We start from the raw sequence: 23,989 nt of genomic DNA on the forward strand, positions 1-23,989 counted from the left end.
GGAACTCTGGAGCTGACTCAGGGAATGAAAGAGTGCCTGCCTTATGAAGACTGTGTGTATGATTTGCGGTATGCCGTATTGCACTTTGTGATCATAGATACACTTTTCCCATAATGCGAGTGTTAGAAACCCAGGACTCCTCGACCTGTGCTACCACAGAAAGTCAAGTGCTAAAAGGGTATTTGACTCAGTGTTCAGATCTCATAATATTGACATCATCACAAGTAAAAGCCCTCAAGCACCACTCTAGATAGATAGATAGATAGATAGATAGATAGATAGATAGATAGATAGATAGATAGATAGATAGATAGATAGATAGATAGATAGATAGATAGGTAGATTCAAAACATGAATGCATAGCTAGACTTCAAAACCAGCCTGAGTTAAGAGAAACTACAGATAGAAGATAAAGAGGTTGATTGAATCTCAGATTTAGTGGAAAGCCACAAGCAGGAAAATAATGTATACTGGCAAGCCCAGGTCAGAAGAGCAAACATTTTTGACTTTTTAACCTTTTCTGTCATAACAGGTCCTATGGTCACTGAAAATCATCCAGAGCTACTAATGATATTGATCTGATAGTGACCACCCCATCCAAGATTGGCAGCAGTGAACACATCAGTGCATTACGCAGGCTTGCCAGCAAAAAATTAATAAAGCATTATCAATTTGGAATACATTCTCGTGGGTAATACATTAGAGCAGGAACTGAAATCCCTTGCTACCAAGGTAATAAAGAGTAATTTCTCCAACTCTAATAAAAGCTTTCAATTAAGTTTGAAAATGTAACAATTTCTCTCCAAACATCAGCTTGCGAATTCTGAAAATAGACACATTTCCGTCTCCAACCCTGCTTTTCAAACTAGGTATGCAAATAATAAACCAACCAAACAAAATCTCCTATACCAGTAGGATGGGCTGTACACAGGAGAAATACTCACATGTAGCTGAAAAGCTAGTGCTAGTTAACCAGCTGCTCATCAGGGACACCTTATTTAAAGCATAAATGAAGCTACTTGTATCCTCAAGTATTTAGGTTGTGTTTTTTTTATAATGGAGATCTACAAATATTGACAAAAACTATTTGTAGTCTCTGCCATCTTAGAAATTGCCTGTATGGTCAATCAGAGTTTAAGGAACAGCTCCCCAGTAAATGAAGCTCACATTGGACAACGCACGGCTATGGTTTCAGGCTCTCTGTATTGGCTGGTTGAAACCTATCGAGTCAACAGAGATTGACTACTCTCAGTGGTGTGCAATGACAGGATCTAAAACCTCAACAAGGGAGGAGATACGTGTGTTTGAGGTGACTCCAGGTATTGTGTCATAGCTACCTGACCAACCTAAAATCATTCATCCGCAGCATTTTGTGGATGCTATTAGATTACAGGGGCTGCTTTACGTAGGGCAGCTCAGACTGACAGTGGTGAACAACTTCCATCTACTGCATTGGCAGGCATCCCAATTGCTAGGTTGGTTACTTGCTTCATGCTCTTTGCACCCGGTACACAACTGTGGGGTTGCTATTTTGCCATGCTGGTGCACACTATCACCACACATGTTATGCCTGTACTCCTTAAAATCCTCACAAATGTTTTAGGGAAGTCCAGTGTTGCTCCACAAAGGCCAGAGCCATGACAATTATGTCCATTTCTATGTAAACAACTGACTGTTAAACCTTCATTCTGATTACCATTACCTAATGATACCTCATTTGGAGGTTTTGTGTATCCACCACAATTGTGCTTTGGCAGAACAATTTTGGGCATGACTTGTGTTAGAAATGTGGTTTTTGGTTGGCAGTCAGGTTGCCCTCTGTCCAAGCAAGAACCCTCACTCCAGTCAGGGTAAGTCACACACAATCCAAATTATCCTGTGCCCACCGTCTGGTAGCTTGGCACTGAGCAGTCAGGCTTAACTTAGAAAGCAATATGTAAAGCATTTGTGCAATAAATCATACAATAACACAATATAGCACCACAAAAATACACCACACAGTGTTTAGAAAAATATATAATATTTATCTGGGTATTTGCAGGTCAAAACGATCAAAGATGCAATATGAATTTGTAAAGATATAACTAAAAAGTGATATGAAGTGTCTTAAGTCTTTAAAAAGTAAACAAAGTCTCTTCCAAGCACAAAGTACCTGGTTTGGAGTGGAAAATCTCCACAGAGGGCCGCAGAAGAGGAGATGCGTGGAAAAATGGTGTGTGCGTCGGTTATGCCCCTTCACACATGGACTTGCATCGTTATTTTTCAAGCAGGGAGATGTGCGTCGTTCTACAGGAGGAAAAATGGTGTGTGCGTCGGTTGCGCCCCTTCACACACGGACTTGCATCGTTATTTTTCACTCGGGGAAGACGTGCGTCATTTTCCGGCATCCGAACTGTCTCCTTCTATGGATCGCGGGATTACCAGATGTCCCAGGGTCTGTGTGTGGATTCTTTGGCTTGTTTTCCGGCTGCACGTCGTTTCGGGAGGCTGTGCATGGAATTTTCTTTCTCACGGCCTGCGTCGCATCGATTTCCCCTCTGGAAGTCGGGTGGCGTTGTCCATGCGAGGCCATGCGTTGAAGTTCCGGTCACACTGTAGGCGTCGCGTCGAGCAGTGTCCGTGTGCGGCGATTTTCTCACCGCGGAGCAAGCTGTGTGTCGAAATTTTCGGCGCACAAAGAGTCCAAATGAAAAAGAGAAGTCTTTGTGGTCCTGAGACTTCAGGGAACAGGAGTCAAGCTCTATCCAAACCCTTGGAGAGCAATTTTACAGCCAGACAAGAGTTCAGCAAGGCAGCAGGCCAACAGCAAGGCAGCAGTCCTTTGTATAAAGCAGACAGGTGAGTCCTTTGAGCAGCCAGGCAGTTCTTCTTGGCAGGATGTAGTTTCTGGTTCAGGTTTCTTCTCCAACAAGTGTCTGATGAGGTTGGGCAGAGGCCCTGTTTCATACTAAATTGTGCCTTTGAAGTGGGGGTGACTTCAAAGAGTGGCTAAGAAATGCACCAGGTCCCCTTTCAGTTCAATCCTGTCTGCCAGGGTCCCAGTAGGGGGTGTGGCAGTCCTTTGTGTGAGGGCAGGCCCTCCACCCTCCCAGCCCAGGAAGACCCAGTCAAAATGCAGATGTATGCAAGTGAGGCCGAGTACCCTGTGTTTGGGGTGTGTCTGAGTGAATGCACAAGGAGCTGTCAACTAAACCTAGCCAGACGTGGATTGAAAGGCACAGAAAGATTTAAGTGCAAAGAAATGCTCACTTTCTAAAAGTGGCATTTCTAGAATAGTAATATTAAATCCGACTTCACCAGTCAGCAGGATTTTGTATTATCATTCTGGCCATACTAAATATGACCTTCCTGCTCCTTTCAGATCAGCAGCTGCCACTTCAACAATGTATGAGGGCAGTCCCAATGTTAGCCTATGAAGGGAGCAGGCCTCACAGTAGTGTAAAAACGAATTTAGGAGTTTTACACTACCAGGACATATAAACTACACAGGTACATGTCCTGCCTTTTACCCACACAGCACCCTGCTCTAGGGGTTACCTAGGGCACACATTAGGGGTGACTTATATGTAGAAAAAGGGGAGTTCTAGGCTTGGCAAGTACTTTTAAATGCCAAGTCGAAGTGGCAGTGAAACTGCACACACAGGCCTTGCAATGGCAGGCCTGAGACAAGGTTAAGGGGCTACTGAAGTGGATGGCACAACCAGTGCTGCAGGTCCACTAGTAGCATTTAATCTATAGGCCCTAGGCACATATAGTGCACTCTACTAGGGACTTACAAGTAAATTAAATAGCCAATCATGGATAAACCAATCAATAGTACAATTTACACAGAGAGCATATGCACTTTAGCACTGGTTAGCAGTGGTAAAGTGCCCAGAGTTCAAAAGCCAACAACAACAACAACAGGTCAGAAAAAATCGGAGGAAGGAGGCAAAAAGTTTGTGGATGACCCTGTCAAAAAGCCAGGTCCAACAACATGTTTCAACCAAAGATTTTTCAAAACATCTTCTGAGGGTGGCGGACCATTTCCAAGCAGTTCAAAGAATCTGGAATATCTTCTCCTTGGCTCCACAGTGTAAGACGCTTGCACAGGAGGTGCTTCTTCCACCATACCTTCTATTCCTAATTTTGTTGTGTTTTACCTGCCTCTCCATGCATTGCAAAGAAGGGTCGCTGAATGGGTTAAATGTGTCCGCACTTTTTCAAGATGTTGATGAGCTGCTCATTTTAAATCAGGTTCTGCCCTTTCTGGGGGCATTTATGTTCTTCAAAACAGTTCAGCAATACAAGCGCACGGAGTTCCACTTTTAAACACAAATGAGTCTGGCAAATATGAGCCTACAGGAAATCCCAAAAAACTATCAATAAAACAGATCGTGCAGAATTAGGATCCACCAGCCTGATATTAGTTTTCTACTTTGAAAATAAGGTAATGAGCAAACAAATCATTTTCTATTTTTAGGTGCACTTGATTGCCTTCATTTCGAGCAAAACTCTCTATGGCACAATATTGTGGTCCACATCGCTCGATAATGATATTGTATTCAGCACACCACATCTACCCCTAGATTATTAGCGTAAGTATAGTATTATTATTTTTATCTCACAGTCTATCCAACCCTACTACATACTTTATTTATCCGATTATAATTACACTGTGATACTGTGATTTAGTTGTGAAGCCGATATAGTGATTGCAATATTATAACCATACGACACAATGAATGTGACATAGTTGGTGTATATTTTCTCCTATACACTTTATGTTGCTAACACTCTAGAATACACCTTTTTCAAGTAAAATATGCAGCAGATGTAAACCTATATTTTTGGGAGGAAGAAAACACCACCTTCTAACGCGGCTTATGGCACTGGTGCCCAGTGGTTCTCCACAGATGATATAAACCCTCTAGGCAGGTAATGCATATGTCATGACAGAAAAAGACATTATGCCATACTCTGTCTTCCCGGGCTTTAATCATCCGTATGCCTGACATGAGTCCTTGCCCCTCACCCAAGAAACGTTATCCCCGCTCTATGTAAACTCACACACACACACACACGCAATATTGTTTTCTTTTATAGACTCCACCTCTCTCTGTCACTCTCTCAGAGATAACTTCTTGTTGACCCTGTGCACAACCTGTAGGAACCAAGCAAGAGCTCCTGGGGAACAATGCCAATGGAAGAAATGGTTGAAGGATTGTAACAAGGGATCGGAACCCCAGGCTAATACGATTAATTTAAAATAAGGCTGTGTGGTGTGTCTCAGCGCTCATCATATGTATGCTCACCTCCTAGTATGAGTGCTATTAAACTGCAGACCTAAAAGTGAGGGCTGCATAGCTGTCTGGCAAAGCACAGCCTGCCTGCGACTGAACTAGACTGGTGTTAATATACTTGTTCATTTAGCCTTTTTATATTAGACGTCATATTCCTAACCCAGATGGAACATTATACACAGTGCCTAATGCAGTATGCATGCAGCATGCCACCTGCTTGCAACCAACACTACGGGCAGGAGAGCGTGGGAATTTCACTCTGAGGGAGCAGGACCTACCTTTTGTTGCCAGACGAACACAGTTAATTTTGGTTTCCTAAAAAGAAGAAATAAGCACACTTTAGTCAGACTTTCGGAACATGCACTTAAAATAAAACAATACTATTTTATTTTTTGGCGATAGCGATCTGTGCCCTGTCAGGGCTGCTACATGTTGTTTGGTCTTTTTGAAAATCAGGATTAACATTTTCCACCAGCTTAGCACAACACGTGCAGGGCAAGGCTTCTCATGCACTTAACTACACAATGTAGTAGGAAAATTTCACTTACAAAGGAACAATGAGTAGAAATATTGTATGTATCCATGGCGCCCACACACACAACAGAAGCAACAGTGATTGGAAGCACTTCTTTCATTTGTATGTCAGCGTCCCTGTGCACACACACGTGAACACACATCCCCATCCCGCCAGGATCCAAACACACAACAGGTCTAAAAGGGGCCTTTCTCTTTCACCATTCCCAAACAACCTTACAGAAAATCTTGAAGCAAGGTCAGCTTCCTTCAGAGCCACCTGGCAGCCAAAAGAGCAGTTTGAACTGGTACATCCCAGCATGTTACTTTGACATTTGTTTGACCAGAGTTAAAAGCATATATATTTCAGGCATCTATTTCTGTATTCCATGAGCACATTAGCAGCTAGAACAGTTGGCTCCAAGTTTGTGAGTGCTTTCTCATTTGTTAAATGCCAAGGGGCAGATTTAAGAGCCCCTTGCACCATATATGTCCCAAATTAGCGTCATGTGGCGATATTATGGCAAAAACACTATGCCATCTTTAGAAAGTGGAACAATGCATGCATTGTGCAAGTTTGTAACCCCTTATGTCACATTAAGCCTGTGCCAGGCATAATGTACACAAGGAGGGCATTCCTCCATTAGAGGGGCCCAAAAAATCTCGAAGATTTCTTAGTGCCATTTGTTTCGGCATTTTTAATGCCTGCTCAGAGCAGGCGTTAAAAGGGGGCACACCATTGGTTACAGTGGGCATCTATTTACTATGCAGGGTTAGCGCCAACATTTTGGCACTAACCCTGAACAGTACATCAATAGCAACAAAAATTCTGATGCTATTGCCCCCAACCCTGCGCCATGGTGCACCGAGTATTTTAAATATAGCGCACACATGGTGGCTGTAGGGGGAGCCGAGGGGTGCAAGAAAAGTGGCACTGCACCAAGTGCAGCGCCCTTTTTATTAAATCTGTCCCTGAGTCCAGCAACAGACTGATGAAATGCTGCAGGACTTTATATACTTTCCAGTAAAAATGTCTGAGACAGTTTGAACTTACCACATGAGATTCAAAAAAGCATATGAGTCACCCACTACTTCAACACATCATTCTAGGGGTTGAAAAAAATATATTAAATATTGAGACGAACGGCTTAGAGTGCTGAAGTGTTGGCAAACTTCTAATCAATAACAGTAATCAATGGCAAAATAAGGACATGCAATATTTGTTATTTCTCCGTGCGAAATGTATTGCAAAAACACAGCTACCAGAGTGGAAGCATGCAACCCTTTCAGAGACTTCTGCACCACCCACACATCCTTTTAGCACGTTCACATTCAGGCCAATGTTTAGAGTGAAAATATATATTGCTGTGGAAATCCTGCACTCAGAATTACCAATAGTGCAGTTATTGGTAAATCTGGGGCATGGGAAAGTTATAGTTTTCGGACTTGTTACTAGAGCTGCTCACACAAATGGGAGTTTCTCACATGCACCCATCCCCATCCCCACACAGCTCACTGCCTTTGGCCATGCACAGTGGGTTTAGTGTGTGAGCTGGTGTTTTTGTTTTCATTGATTTTTAAATCTGCGGATTCTTTGCTCAACTTAAATAACGCAAACATTAGAAATTCAAAAGTTTTAGTTATTGCTTAAATTGATAATTTAAGCACCGCTTACACACTTATTTATTTTATAATTGTGCCAAAGCCTACTTAAACTACACAAACATTAGAAATTAAAAAAAGTGATGGTTGTGTCTCAAATTTATCATTTATGCACCACTTTCAAATTACTCAGCATTTTATAGCTTTTAATGTATTTTAAGTTAGTAATATCTGTTGACGGGGTCTCTTAGTGAAATTGTGCAGCACGTCACAGCGGTACCACAGTACATAGCGAGAACAAGTCATTAGGTAATTGGATAATGACTGCCTTTACAAAACTTAAAGGCAACCATGTTGTTTTTAAGTTTAGTTTTCCCATGCTGTGTGTTACGCCTTCTGATGTAGATAAGTTTTGGGTTTGCTATGTTTCACTTACCTATTTCCACATTAGTAAACTGACAATATGTAGGAAAAAATGTTTATACGTTTTTATATTAAAAAAAAAAATAGGGAGTACCTTGGTACTGCCACAGTACCAAAACAAAATTGGTTAATATTAACATTTGTGTTTATAAATTTCGAAATATTGTACTGTATAGGAATCTATGGCGAACTGCACTTTTTTAAAGTAGTGTGATAATTTGTGGGGATTAACATGCTACTCTGTACACTTTTTTATGCATATTTAAATAATAAATGTAGTGCCTATAATTTAGCACACTAAGGGCATATTTATACTCTGTGTGCACTGAATTAGCGTCATTTTTTTAACTCTAATTTGGTGCAAAACTAACTCCAAATTTATACTTTGGTGCCAGACCTGCCTCGCCCCAAATTTATGGAGTTAAAGTTTTTTTTTTGGGAAGTGGAAACCTACCTTGCCTTAATGAGATGCAAAGTAGGCGTTCCCATGCAAAAAATGCCTCTACGGACTTAACGCCATGTTTATACTCCCATGCAAAAATGGTGCACAGGAGGAAGGAAGGGTAAAAAAATGGGGCAAAGCTTGCTTTGCCCCATTTTCTAACACCAGGATCAGGGCAGGTGTTAGGGGACCTGTGGGCCTATTTCTATGGTGGAACAGTATGGATTAAGCCCACAGGTGCACTTCACAGGCCCCAGGGACACCCCCACCCACACCAGAGGGACAGCGGAGGATGGGGGACCCCATCCCAGGTAAGTACCGGTAAGTACAGGTAAGTATTTTATTTTTTAAAGTGCCATTGGCGGCCCTGAAATGGGCCCAAGTACGCGGCACTGGGACCAATGACTCCCCAGGTCCCCTGTGCTGGCCACTGGGGTGGTGGGCATCATGCCTGTCTTTTCTAAGACAGGAGTCATGTGGTATGATGGTTTTGCACCAGAAAATGACTCTGGGCAGGTTAGAGTCATTTTATTTTTTACTCTAACCTGCCTAAAGTATTTTTTTGGTGCAAATACTCCTGCTTCCATACTGGCAGCCCAATCCGACTAAAGTCATTTTGTTTGTCGCTGGCCTACCCTTTGCACCGGCTTGCACCATTCCATAAATATGGTGCCCGGCTGGTGCACAGAATTGATGCAAGCCGGTGCTAAACCTTTTGGTGCAAAACTGAGTTTGTGCAGTTTTGCACCAAAAAGTATAACTCAGGGCCTAAATTTGTAAAATATAGTGTTTTACATTGTATTTCCAACTTTTTCACAACAAAAACAAATTGTACCTTGGTAGTACCATTTTACTCTATATTTTCTTTTAATATATAGAACCTTTTAAATATTTTCCTTACCTAGTACCACTTTACTAAAGTTGTAATAGGTAGGGAAAATATACCAAACCTAAAACGTACCTAGATACGAAGGCATCACGCAGAACACAGGCAAACTGTACCTATAAACAAAACGTCTGCCTTTAACTTTGTAAAGGCAGTCTTGAGCCACTCAACTAATGACTTCTCATTGCTATGTACCATGGTACAAATGCAGCAACAGCTACTACTGAGGTAAAATACCTTAAACCTTACAAAATACTTATCCTGCTTACATGCAGTGCCCACAAGAATAATCTGCACATCCTAATATGTAGTGCTGCCAAAAATCCGACTGACAGTTTTTGCACTACATGAAATACAAAAGTCTTTGTAAAATGCATTGGATTTCATGCCCGTTTTGGGGCCCCTCCTTTTTTCTTTGCACCCCCTGACCAAACGCCACAAAACTATCAGTCTTCTGAAAATGAAATGGGTGCATCAGTTCTGCAAAGTTTCGCAAGCCTTCCTCAATCAGGTACAGTGTCATTAAGGGACAAAAAATCAGAAAATCCTTATTTCTGGTGATCCTAAAATAATATTTATACATAAGAAAATCTTCTTTTTGTTAAGTATACAAGTCCAATATAAACAACACAAACATTAGAATTTCTACAGTTATAATTATATCTTTAATTCATCATTTAAGTACCACTTCAAAGTAATATGTCTCTGAGAAAGTTATCCTTTTCGCCCTGTTCACCCCATTTATTTCTGACTGATACTGGGGGTAACTTACACTGACTGTGCCCTGAGCTCTGCTAACCAGGCCCAGGGCCAGTGCTCTGGTGAAAAAGGTATATGGAAATTTGGTATAATTACAAATGGCAATGACAGACCCCTGCAAGTCCCTAGTATATAATGAAGCAAGGAGGACTCAAACTACCTACAGGTCCCTAGTATATAATAGAGCAGTGAGGGTTAGAAGCCCGGTAGATTTCCAGCGCTGGAATGTGCACTGCTGTGTTGCCAGTTGTCACTTTTATAGGCAGCCCTTCTTTACAGACTGTCTTTAAAAGTGAAATATAATCAACTTCGGCTGTGGAATTAAAGGTACTTCCAAAGGGATAATCTATCCTATTTTTACATGTAAGCCACCCCTAAGGTCTCCCGTAGGTGCCCCAGGGTTGGAGTGTCATGTAATTATAAGCAGGTACATTATAAAAATGGTTTATATGCTCCGGTGAGGGAAAACCGTTCATTTTTTTGTTTTTCCACCACTGAAGATACCTAGCTCCGTAGGCTAAAAATGGAACATTTTTTATTAGCAGAGGTTTTCTGATGGGGAGCTCTGCAGCAGCAGGCCATAAAGTGGGTGGGGTACATCAAACAGGGCTTCAAAGACAACAGGACAGAAAGGAAGGCCAGCCAGGCCTACCCCATCTTCTTTTACCTCCACAGCCAGATGACAGGCCAAGGAATGGAATTTGAAGATGGTCGGGAGAGGGAGTCTTAATGGAAAGGAGCCACACCAGTAGGTTGGTTTAGCCAGGTCTTACTCTGGTATAGAGAAATCCACCATCTTGGATGTTTAAAGTGCAGTGCTTTGTGGGATACTAATATGCCACACTTTGAGGAAGCTGTCATGCTGTTTGTTGGCACCCTGCATTTGATTAGACAGGGGTGCCCCCCTGCTTGTTTCCTTAGACCATTGAATATGTCGGAGCTGTGTAGCAATTCAGATCTGTTGCTTGAAACTACGAAGAGAAGAAGGACTGTTCTGCTGGAACCTTGGTCTGCACCCAAAGGACTTTTCTATAAACATTTACTCCTACTGCACACTGGGAACTACAGCCCTGAGGAATCTGCCTTGCTTCTAAAAGGAATAAGGAGTGGCCTCCCCAAAAGCACCTGGTTAACAGCGGTTCCATGCACCATTTCCAACAAGAAGTCCCCAGCCTGGAGTGTGTCCAGTGGACGTTTAAGGATTTGGCCAGGTGCAATGTGGGAACTGTAGTTCCAAACTTCCAAAGACCATCTCTGAGCTTCATGACCCTTGGGTTTGTGTTTTGAACACTTTGAACCCTCAAAGGGAATTCAGGAAAATGTTACAGACATTTGGAGAAGTTTGGAGCATGTTTTGGAAAACAACTCAGCTACCAGGGGTTGGGCCAGGGGCTAATGTACTGAGACCGTGCCTTGGCCTTATGTTGGGGTGGTAGCCCTATTGTTAGAGGAAGGTGTATATGTATCCCTATTAATAATCCATCCTCTAGCAATGTAATACTTATTACTCACTTTTATACTTATGCACCACCTTAAAATTCAGATAACTCATGCACCTCCATATACAGTCTTCTCACCTCACTTGCCACACTACGCTACATTGCACTTCATTACCTACACCTCGCCACTGTACCATGGAGTATCTTCAGGTAAATCATGTGATTTGAGAGGTTAAAAATGTTTTTATTATTGCAGTGATTTCACATGCTCTACCTTTGTAATATGCAAGGGTATAGGTAGTGCATAGAGAAGGGGGGGAGTAATAATTAATTTAGTGTGGTGAGTGAGGTGAGAAGACTGTAGACCGAGGTTTTTTGGTTTTGGTTTAAATTGTACGTAAAATGCAGAAGATTGGGCCCCCATTTTTCTTTCCACTCTTTGACAAAATGCTGGTCTCTAAGAACAAAACTGAGGCAGCAGGTCAGCAAAGTATAGTGGATATTAGTCAAAGTTCTGTAAAGTTATTAAGGGACAAAAATCCTAACCATACTATCTTTGACAACTATATATATATATATATATATATATATATATATATATATATATATATATATATATATATATATATAATGCGTATAAGGAGCAAATCAGCACCATATCTACTAAGAAATAGCTCTCTTACTCTGCCATCGCTCTGCACACTTTAGGCTGCTTTCAATAGTGAACGGGTGTGTCGTATGTTGTGAAGCATATGTTTTGTGCTGGAATAATATTAAATACTCTTCCAGTACAAAACGCTATGTTTTGGAAAGGTTTAAAACTCTCCCCACTTTGTGTGTGTGCTGTAAAGTGCAGCACAAATTCCAACTAGGAAAAATTTTGAGAAAATAATACATTTCTCCAACGTTATGCCTGTCTCGAGGAGGGGGTCACTTTTTTTTTAATAAATCTCTTTCTACAAATGTTAGCAGTAATGAATTAGCATCAAAATCCTTGAGTGGTTGCATAGCAACACTCATGTATCAAGCTTGGTACGGCCCCTTGATGCAAAGTAGCATAAAGTAGAACATAGAGTTACTTTGTGCTACATTATAGCTACTTTCCTATGCAAATTGCGGTCTGTGCTGGATAGTAAATCCAAAAACAACACTTTTCTCTGGATTTGGTTTTGTGGTACAGGACTGACATAGAGTGTTAGTAAATCTGCCCCACAAATTCAGGATTTAAAGCATAACACAGTGGTGTGGTTCTTCCTTGAGCCCTTTTAACAACTTTAGAGAAACAAAAGATAGGAAAAAAACAACGTTCTAAACCAATGCATTACAATTTGCCTGCAGCTCTTTACTGGCAGTTCATAGTTCACTGTGCAATATTAGAAGGACTGGAACTTGCGAACAGCAAGCAACTAAAGGATCTTTATGATATAAGCAGTAACACACTAAGCTAGCTACATAAAATGCAAACCTGTGATCAGCATGTTGTTACACATTGTACTTTGCAGCAGGCACATTAACCCTCTATGCTACCTTATAATGAAACAAAACCGTGATTGGATAAATTACAGCTCTCACCATTCAACTGCATTAATCTCTAAAATTATCTTGACATTATTCTCTCTTGAAAAATGTGGGGTGCAAAAAGATTTCTATAAACTGCTCATCTAATCCGACTAGCATCCTATCTCCATACCCTGCAAGCTTGACACTCAGCGCGGTACTTGTCACGCCGCACTGCAGGAAGCATTGTTGGGAAGTTTTCAGAAATTTGAGAATGCAGGAAGAATAAAATTAAAAGGTCGCTCCTTATAAATCTCCATGAGACAGTGAACTCACTGAAATCATCTATCGGAGCCACCTTGGACTCTATGTCAAAGCGACTAAAGGGGGTGGAGTCTAGGCCTGAGGCAGGTCTTGAAATAATAAAGTCCTTACAATGGGAACACTTGCATTCTCAAAGCAAGGACTCCAGAAGAACATTGCGGTCCCCAGAACGTGAGAACAACAGACAGCCTATTCCATTCAACAGGCTAATCAGTTCACACCGAAATATTAATTCCCAGACTGAACTACAAACTCAATCAATACCTTCTTCGCTGTATCATTCTACCCAACCCCCTTTTTCATCTATTTCACCACATAATCCTTCTCCAGATAACAAAGTTCTAAATCCCACACTATGTAAGTCAGCAAGTAGTGCTATGCATAGGGCCGCGACTACCTATCACCATTCAAATCCAGGGAGAAATACAACTAGCAGGAACAGACCCCCGAATTCCATCAACCTCCCTAGTGACTTGCTACATCTCCCCCCGGAGGCCACACCATATGTCGTGGTCCTGGCTAATGTCCCACCAATAGTCGATCAACAATGTGAAACATGGACGGCCTTGAGAAACAAGGCCCTCAATTGGATCCTCGTCTCCGGACATCGCCATCGCCATACCGGACGGCTACAAAATCACCAGAAGAGATCGAACCAACGGAATCGGCGGCGGAATAGCCATCGCTCACAAAGCTACCCTCAAAATCCACACCCACTCGGACGACACCCTCAGGACAGCCGAACACCTCCACTTCCAGATCCACACGGACCCCAACACGACCCTCAGAGGAACCCTCATATACCGCCCTCCAGGACCAAGAGCCCCCTTCAGCGACACCATCGCCGACCTTGCAAGCACCCACGCCCTCGCTTCCCCGGATTACATCCTCCTGGGAGATCTGAACTACCATCTGGAAAATGCCAACGACGTCAACACCGCATCACTGACCTCCAACCTCCTCAACCTCGGACTCCGCCAGCTAGTCAACACGCCCACCCACATCGCCGGACACACCCTTGACCCCCTCTTCACCTCAAGCAACCACGTTTCCTTCAGCCACATCTCCGAACTCCACTGGACCGACCATCACTGCGTCCATTTCACCTATAAGAAAACCACAGAGCAACACCGCATCCAGCTACCTCCCCGCCGCCGCTGGGGCAAAGTCACCCAAGACCAACTGACCAGCACCCTCATCAACAACCTTCCACCCGACGCAACCGACCCGAGCACAGCCGCCATCAACCTCCATCAATGGATCCTCGACTGCGCCAACACCCTTGCCCCTCTCAAGAAACCCACCGCCATCCAAGGAAAGAAAAAACCGGCCTGGTTCACAGACGATCTAACCACCTCCAAAAGCATCTGCCAGAAGCTCAAAAAGAAATGGATCCAAGAACGCACACCCGACAACCTCGTCGCCCTCAAAAACACCAACCGCGAACACCACCAACGGATCCGCATCGCCAAGCGCGCCCACTTCACCGAACGCATCAACAACAACGCCCACGACTGCAAAGAACTCTTCGGCATCGTGAAGGAACTCTCCAATCCAAAAGCCAACTCCAACGACATCCCGCCCTCCCAGAAACTCTGCGACGACCTCTCCACCTTCTTCCACCAGAAAATCGCTACCATCCACGACAGCTTCAACACCGGTCCACCACCAGACCCCACCCCCGACGTCTCCTCCCATGACTGCCGCCTCACCGCCTGGACCCACGTGGACGAGGCAGAAACCATAACAACCATGAACACCATCCACTCAGGCTCCCCCACGGACCCCTGCCCCCATCATGTTTTCAACTCAGCCAACGCCACCATCGCCCCCGAACTCCGCAAGATCATCAACCTCTCCTTCACTTCTGCCACCTTCCCGGACAGCTGGAAACACGCAGAAATCCAACCCCTCCTCAAAAAACCCAAGGCCGACCCCAACGATCTCAAAAACTTCCGTCCGATCTCTCTCCTCCCTTTTCCAGCGAAAGTCATCGAGAAGATCGTCAACACTCAGCTCACCCACTTCCTCGAAGACAATTCCATCCTGGACCCCTCACAATCCGGATTCAGACGAAACCACAGCACTGAGACTGCTCTCCTCGCCGCCACAGATGACATCAGACATCAAATGAACAACGGCGAAACCTCAGCCCTCATCCTCCTCGACCTATCAGCCGCCTTTGACACCGTCTGCCACCGCACCCTACTGACCCGCCTCCAGGAAGCCGGCATCCAAGACAAAGCCCTCCACTGGATCTCATCCTTCCTCTCCGACAGAACGCAGAGAGTCCGTCTCTCCCCTTTCCGCTCCAAAGCCACCAACCTCATCTGCGGCGTCCCCCAAGGATCCTCCCTCAGCCCTACGTTGTTCAACGTCTACATGGCCCCCCTCGCTCAACTGGCCCGCCAACATCATCTCAGCATCATCTCTTACGCCGACGACACCCAGCTCGTCCTCTCCCTGACCAAAGACCCGCTCACCGCCAAAACAAACCTCCACGAGGGACTAAAATCCATCGCCGATTGGATGAACAACAGTCGCCTGAAACTCAACTCCGACAAGACGGAAGTCCTCATCCTCGGGCGCACTCCCTCGGCCTGGAACGACTCATGGTGGCCCTCCGTCCTCGGACCCCCGCCCACCCCTGCCAGCCACGCAAGAAACCTCGGCTTCATCCTGGACTCCGCCCTCACCATGTCCAAACAGGTCAGCGCCGTCTCCTCCTCCTGTTTCAACACCCTTCGAATGCTCCGCAGAATCTTCAAGTGGATTCCAACAGAAACCAGAAAGACGGTGACCCAGGCCCTCGTCAGCAGCAGACTTGACTACGGCAACGCACTCTACACAGGCATCCCAACCAAAGACATCAAACGACTCCAACGCATCCAAAATGCCTCCGCCCGACTGATCCTCGACATACCCCGCCGAAATCACATCTCCCCTCACCTAAAGGAACTCCACTGGCTCCCGGTAGACAAGAGGATCACCTTTAAACTCCTGACCCACGCTCACAAGGCACTTCACAACACCGGACCCTCCTACCTCAACACCAGACTGAACTTCTACACTCCAACACGTCAACTCCGATCCGCCAACCTCGCCCTCGCCATCGTACCCCGAATCCAGCGCAAGACATCCGGCGGCAGATCCTTCTCCTTCCTCGCCGCCAAGACCTGGAACTCTCTCCCCACATCTCTTCGCCAGACCCAGGACCTCCTCGCATTCAGAAGGCTCCTCAAGACCTGGCTCTTCGACCGCTAAATCAGCAGCGCTCCCCCCCCCCCTCTCAGCGCCTCGAAACCCTGACGGGTACATAGCGCGCTTTATAAATACTATGATTGATTGATTGATTGATTGATTGATCGGGGCCCGAATGGGCCCTGGCTCAGTGAGGACCCTTTTTGATGAAATAAAAATGGTCAGAAGAATTAAATGGATAGGGAACAGCATGAAAGCACTAACTGGAGATTGTGTGGTCCTTTCTTTTGGTTCACCGAATCTAGTGAATAGAATTATCCATGACTTAGGAGCCAGACAAGCTACCCTACAAGGAATCTCGCTACTACCCCTGGGTTATTTCTATCAAAGACCAGCGGGAATAACTACATCCATCCACAGCGAGCTGTAGCACTCTCATCCAGCCCAGACTTACCTATAACATGCAACAGATTTTACCCCCTTTCAACGCTGGAAAATATAGATTGACTGGATATGAAACAGTCAGCTCTCCCTGAAAGAGTAGCTAAGACAATTCATATTTCAGGGACGGACCTACATAAGGAAGCCATATCACACACTATGGTTCCTGCAAGGAATGAGAGTTTACCTTATCTAAGGCAGGGCGATGATCCCAGACGTACACTAAACTCAACTCACAGCGATACCCCCCCTCACTCTCCAAAGGACCAGCACCGTAACTTTAAACAGAATCTTAACCAGAAACCGGAAATAGTCTTACTATTCTGGAATATTGCAGGCTTAGCTAATAAGCTAGACAATGAGATTTGGGCCAATGTTTTAGTAGACTATTCATGTGTTTGCCTACAAGAGACATGGCTTTTAACTCCCGCCCATCTAAATGGTTATAAAACATTTCATACTCCTGCCGAGCAGTCAAGGTATGGTAGACCTAAAGGGGGACTGTGCACTTATATTTCCAACAAATTACCCTTACAGAATTTAGAGATGCAATTTACGAGTTCATACTACCAATTGATAGAGAGTAACCTGGATCACAAGACCCACTTAGTCATTATTAATTTTTATAATAATGCCGCTCCAGGAGAATTCTCCAACATTTTATTGGGAATGGAAAATGATTTTAAAAAAATATCCGGGAAAAACTATCGAGAGATCCTATTGATATGGGGTGGTGATTTTAACGTCCATCCGTGTGAAGAAATTTCAGATAAGATATGTGGTTGGGACTCGGAAGGTACAGGTGCAAACCTCCACTTCTCTCATAACACTCAAGGAGAGGAAATGAATTTACTGGCTCAAACCTATAACCTATCCTTTGTAAATGAATTAGTTTTGGCCGAACCACAGTTTAAACCAACGTATAACGGAAGGGGCGCTAATACAGTGATCGATTATGTCTTAATGTCTACTCATTTCGCTCACTATCTTACAAACTATACCTTGCACGACATCGCAATTAGTGATCACTACCCCCAGAGCATGAATCTCCTACTATCTCCCCTTTTAGCAGCTAGGGAAGATAGTATTATACCAGTAGATGATATTGAACTGGCACCGCGCAATGGATATACTATGAAGTGGGCCCACACAGACCCCAAGTCTTTATTGAAACAGGTAATTCGCCAATGTAAACATGCTTTCGCCGACTGTTTAAGAGAGAACCCACATCCAGGGCAATGTCTAAGTGCGTTTACAACGATTACTCAAACCATAAAAGAAGCCCTCACTATTAAAAGCAGTAAGGTAGGGGAAAAAAGGACATGTGGATGGTTTGACCACAACTGCACCCAAGCACATAAGAGACTGAAAAAGGCCCTAAATGCTCCAAAAAGGTGCTTGAGTGACATACGTAAACGCAGACAGGAATACAAGACAGCAATAAAGGATAGGAAATTGACTATAAAAACAAACTTGTGGGAAACCCTCCATATAGCAAGTCGTAAGAAAGATAACATACTCTTCTGGCAGACAATAAAAATACCCCCATGCTAGGGGACAGAGACATTCCTAGGATGGAAATTGCCATCTCCGAAGAAGACTGGGTAGCACATTTCTCTAATATTTATTCACTGACAAATGATATATTAGATCATACACATGACCACGATTCACAGGAAGGTCTGCGCCTAGTTATAACCCCCCAATTTAGCCTTCCGGAGGTAGAGGAAGCTATAATAGAAAGTAAATCAGGGAAAGCGCCAGGCCCTGATGGCGTTCCGATCGATATATTTAAGGCCAATATTGAGCTGTGGGGGCCTGTACTGACGCAGACACTGAGGGCTATCTGCACATGCGGGCCCCTACCATCTTGGAGAGACTCTAACATAATCCCAATATATAAAAAGGGTGACCGCCTTAATCCAGCCTGGTACAGGCCAATCTCCCTGCTGGACACAACAGCGAAACTAGCAGGGAGAATAATCCTGAATAGGCTGCAAACATGGGCAGAGGAAAAGAACGTTTTATCCCCGGTCCAGTATGGATTCCGGAAAGGAATCGGAACAGTGGAACAAAGTTTAAATTTAAGTCTCATTATTGCAAAGTATACCAAGATCAGAGCAGACAATCTGTACCTGGCCTTTATTGACTTATCATCAGCTTTCGACTGTGTAATCCATGATAAATTATGGGATATTTTAAATAACATGGGGGTGGAACCAGCCTTAATTCAATTTATTCGTGAAATGTACACAGGGAACAGAGCAAGAGTGAGGTACGGCCCAAAAGGGGAATGTACTCGCCCCTTTGGTCTGCACAGAGGAGTGCGCCAAGGCTGCGTCCTCGCTCCGTTCCTGTTTTCAATGTATATAAACAACCTAGACAAAGAATTGGCCACTAGGTGTAAAGATCTACCCCAAATAGATAATCAACCTGTTCCGGCATTACTTTATGCAGACGACGCAGTACTATTGGCCAGGACCCCAATAGATCTCCAGAAACTCCTAACAACCTGCATTACATACATGACACAGCTGGGACTTACTGTCAACCGCTCCAAAACTTTGATCATGAACCGCAGAGGGAAGCGCGGCAAGTCTTATAACATCACTATTGCAGATAGCGAGGTCGAAACCGCGCAAACCTTTTCATATTTGGGCATAACACTTGATAAGCTGGGTTCCTGGGCCAACTGCAGGAAGACGAAGAGAGTGCACTTGATCAAAACAACAATGGCACTACGACTCTTCTCCAAAAGGCTTGGGGGGATCACACCACCTAACATGGTAAAAATCTATAAAGCCAAGTGTATTCCAGCTGTTACGTACGGGGCAGGAATTTGGGGTCATACAAACTGCGATCTAGTGCAGACAGTGGAAAATGATTTCCTACGACATCTGTTGAGGGTACCAAAAGGCACTTCATCGTACGTCACACACTCGGAACTTGGGGTTCCTTTTATTGCAGACTTGAAAAGATACAGCCATTGCTATTATGGCATAAAGTCTGGACCTCGGAACACACCAGTTTTAATAAGGCCATCCTGACCGACTGTACGAAGTCATTATACACATCAAGGGTACCATGGTTAAAATACATCATGACCTTTTTTGAAACATTGGGCAATAAAGACTACTATACAAACCCAGTCTCGCTGCAGAAGATATCTAGGAAGGACCTGAGTAGCTGGGCATTAAAACATTTAGAAGAAATACGTTGGGGTGCGGAATAAAAAAAAACTTCAGTCATTCATAACCAAATAATTTTGTCGGCTGAGGGCATGCAGCCTTATTTGGCTAATATGGTACTCCCTCGCCACTGCTATGTTCTTACTAGACTTAGGCTAGACACGTTTCATCGCCTAGTTTCATTCCCAACTATGAACGATTGGTCCACCTCGCTAAAACCATGTCCCTGCGATGCAAAAAATATCGCAATCCACAATCCATGTGGTTTTATTTTGTAATTTCTACGCCTACCAGAGGAAGCGCCTAGTTGTTCCGCTTTTAAGGAAAATCAATCTCCCCCAATATCGCACAGCCTACGCCTGTCTCCAGTCACAATCTTCTTTAGAGATGTGCGGAATTTTAGCTAATTTTTTATGTTCTGCATTAAAGATAAGGAAATCCATGGGGGAGGTGATCGAAATATAATCTACTGTGATAGTTTTTTTTTTTTTTTACACACTGGACCGTTTCATTGTTGTGTGTTTTTATTATATCTTTTATTGTTTTACTTACGTGACTTTTTATTGTATATTGAATTGTATGTATCACAACTGGAGATCTTTTTATGACTGTTACGTCTTTTATGACTTGCTGAAAGTCGAATAAAGATTTTGTACTGTACTGTAATTCTACTCAAGTGGAGTTTACAGGAACCCTCACCGCCAAAACCCTACTTACATAAGTAGGAGTTTTTTGAATTTTCAGTAAATCCTCCCGTAAACACAATTCCTGTGGGAAACCATTTTTTATGGTATGAAAAGCACAGTTTATTGCCGAACCCTGCAAACATTCTTGGCAAAATTATGAGTTCTAACTCCCTTAATTATTATCCTTCAACCCCCGTGTGTAGTATCGATTTTCAAGTAACAACAAGTAGGCCTTCATCCTGGATTCATTTCTCATTTATCTCTCTCACTATCCACTGCCTGCATGCTTTCATTTCAGTCACCTCTTGTTCTCGTTTTCCCCTACCCATTTACGGATTCCCATTTAATATGATTACACATTTTATAGGTGATGCCAACTAATGGGCCCAATTCCACAATTTCATTTGTTGAATGGGTGAAAAGCTCTGGTCTGCTCCAAACACACGTGCACGCAGAAACCAGGACACAGGGCACCCCTAAATTTCTGCCTTAAGAGTAAAAAAAGAAAAAACGAAATGGATTTTTTCATGGAAGCAGTAATCGGGTTTCTAACATTGCCATTAGAAAGGTGTACCCCTTGCTTCCAATCTAACAGATAGTACATTGCAGAGTGCTTCAGAAATAAGAGACAGAAATTGCTTATTGCTCTATCCGGTGACTGCAGGGGGTCAGAAGAGTAGAGCAATCATTCTGCTGATGAAAAGCGGAAGGTTATCCAGTTCAAATTAAAAGGAGTGCAGAAATGCCGACAATGCAATAGAGTACCGCTACACTCAGTAAGGTTTATAAGTATGTTAAATGGGTATCAATAAAAGGCATCAATTCAGAAATATATTGTGATGTTTTGTTCTTTACAGCATAGCCCTACATTACATGTGTCTGACTGGCTACCTGTTTCTCAAAGTGGCCGCTGTTGCTGTTGTAGGTTTCTGTAAGTTGTTGATTTTGGTCTGTCTTTGGTTTATCTGTTAGAATATATGTCATGACAATTGGTGATGGCATATTTGGCCTCGGACGTTATGTGATGACTTAAGCAGGATTTCAGGGATTTTATATATTTTTATGAAAATGCTGCAAATACAATTAACTGCTATTTATTAATTATTTATTGAGTGTTTTCTAATATTAGGTCGAAAATCATCCAGAAAAATAAGGCCAGGTTAAATTTATTTTCTTTTTTAGTACTGCGTTTATATGCTTTTTTTGCTAGGTAATGAACATTAACATCAGGGTAACTTAACACAGTTTTATAACAGAACGTCTCTATAAAAAGAGGCGTGTGCTTTTTCTCATAGAAGAAGTCAGTCCTTTCTGGACTTGTGCACTTGTCCTTCGAGCTGAAACAAAGGTCATCTGTGGTGGTTAGCCACTTGGGAATTGGTTCTTCTGCTGATACAATAGATTCTTCAAAATTAAAGCCCCATGTCATCAGTTTAGCTATCAGATAAACCTTATCCTCCACGCTTCACCTGCCTAATACATCACATGAAGAAGTAGAGAGAATACATCTTTTCATCTCTCCACTGATTCCCCCACTATTTCTCATTAGTTAGCAGCAGGAAGGACTTATGATGATGGGCGTTTCCCTGTCTGTGATCTGCAGGCTGAAGCAGAGACCCTCACTGTTATGGGCCTACATGAGCTCAGCTATAGTGAGCTCCACTCTGCTTTCCTTAAATGTCAGAAGCCCTCCATGACCTTCATATTTAGAGCTGGTATCAATTTGTATCATCGTTATTCAATACTGCATCAAACCTAGAACAACGATAAAGAAGCACATTATGTAAGGCAAGCTTTACAAAAATGTCTTAAGTTAAGCGAGCACTTGGGAAACACAAGATCCTGTGGCATCACAAAATTGAAATCGAGGGTTAGGGAACTAAAATGTGTTTGAAGAAGTAGATGCTTCACCACAGGTGTTCAGTGGCCTAGATTGCGATCAGAGTGAGATCCTTAGATAAATGCAATTCCTCTGCACATTGTCCGCTCACCGGAGGATTTTCAAGTGGCATGCTTATGATTTGCAGTGGGAGCTAGTTTTTGCTTTGCTTCAGCGAAAAGAAGCTTGGGCAAAAATGTTATTTTAATAAACATACCTGCACATTATACATCAAGTCTATTAGTTATAGGTTTCACTTGGAGTGGCCTCAAAAATTGATCAGAGCAAAATGTTCAAACCAAGTTGATTTGATGTCACTTTCGTTGGAGTATTTATCAGTATAAATCTTTTTGTTGCCTATTAGTCTTCCTGCCACAAGCATGTTTCGTCATGTGTGCGTTATGGCTCAATTCATTCCTCAGGGGTAGAATGGACATCATGAATATCAACGAATGTCAATAGCTTAAGCTTTATAATGTTTGATAGTGCCTGATATTCAACATCATAATATGTTAGAAAGCCCTACAAATTGTTTTAAAATAAATAATCCGACGACTGTAAGTCTATCGTATCAAAAATTACCCGTATCAAGCTCAGAACTCAACATTAGCACTATACTGCTTGTTTAACAAGTCCATCAGTTTTACAACAAAAGGAAGTAACTCTCACATAATAACCACATGTTTGGAACCTTGAAGTGATACCCAACACAACTCTAAGCAAACACATATAAAGCACTGAAAAGCTCTCAGTTATGCGAAGTGGCCTACGTATGTATCAATCAAATTGTCTACATGGTGAAATCACAGATTGCTCAGTATGTAGTTGGACGTATTTTTAGTTCATAACATATAAGCATGACTTAAAGTGTCCGGGGAAATGAATTGCCAAGATTATCCATTTTGTAGCTGAACAATATTGAGGAAATAATTGTAAAAATAGTTATTACTCATGATATTCCATTGGGGAGTGTGTTCCAGTCGGTAATTGGCTACTCTTGTAGTAAGTGACATTCAGTAAAAATATAGTGTGTCATGTAAATAACATGGACAAAATCACTCTATAAATGCTAAACAAGGAGATGATCAACAATCAACCTCATCTAGGAATGGTATCCTCAAAAATGTTTGTGTATAGGGGCACACAGGGTGAAAGCATTCTCGTGCATCGGTATATTGAGTCCTATTTATGTATTTCATAGTGCTTGTGAAACGTTATACAACATGCACAAGTGAACGTTTATGCAATAAGTCACGGGAGAGAATGGTGCATCCCGTGTATGACGCCCATATTAGTGAAATATAAACTAAAAAACATTGTTATGGCGTAAACTAACAAACTCACCTGCACGCTTGTATGTTGATGATAATCTAAATTGCCATGCGAAAATAATGTTTAAGCATTGTTCCTTAAAAAATAAGCTTCAT

General features: G+C 43.0%; 1 protein-coding gene across 1 annotated transcript in view; it reads right to left on the reverse strand.

Annotated features, from left to right (window-relative positions):
- Positions 1-23,989, reverse strand: part of PTPRT (protein tyrosine phosphatase receptor type T) — a 1,804,620-nt gene that overhangs the window by 402,004 nt on the left and 1,378,627 nt on the right. The window contains exon 13 of the mRNA XM_069243772.1: positions 5,561-5,597. Within this exon, the coding sequence (XP_069099873.1) occupies positions 5,561-5,597 (37 nt within the window). The remainder of the gene's footprint in view (positions 1-5,560; positions 5,598-23,989) is intronic.

Source organism: Pleurodeles waltl, chromosome 7 (genome assembly GCF_031143425.1).
Source record: "Pleurodeles waltl isolate 20211129_DDA chromosome 7, aPleWal1.hap1.20221129, whole genome shotgun sequence".
Classification (NCBI taxonomy): Eukaryota; Metazoa; Chordata; class Amphibia; order Caudata; family Salamandridae; genus Pleurodeles; species Pleurodeles waltl.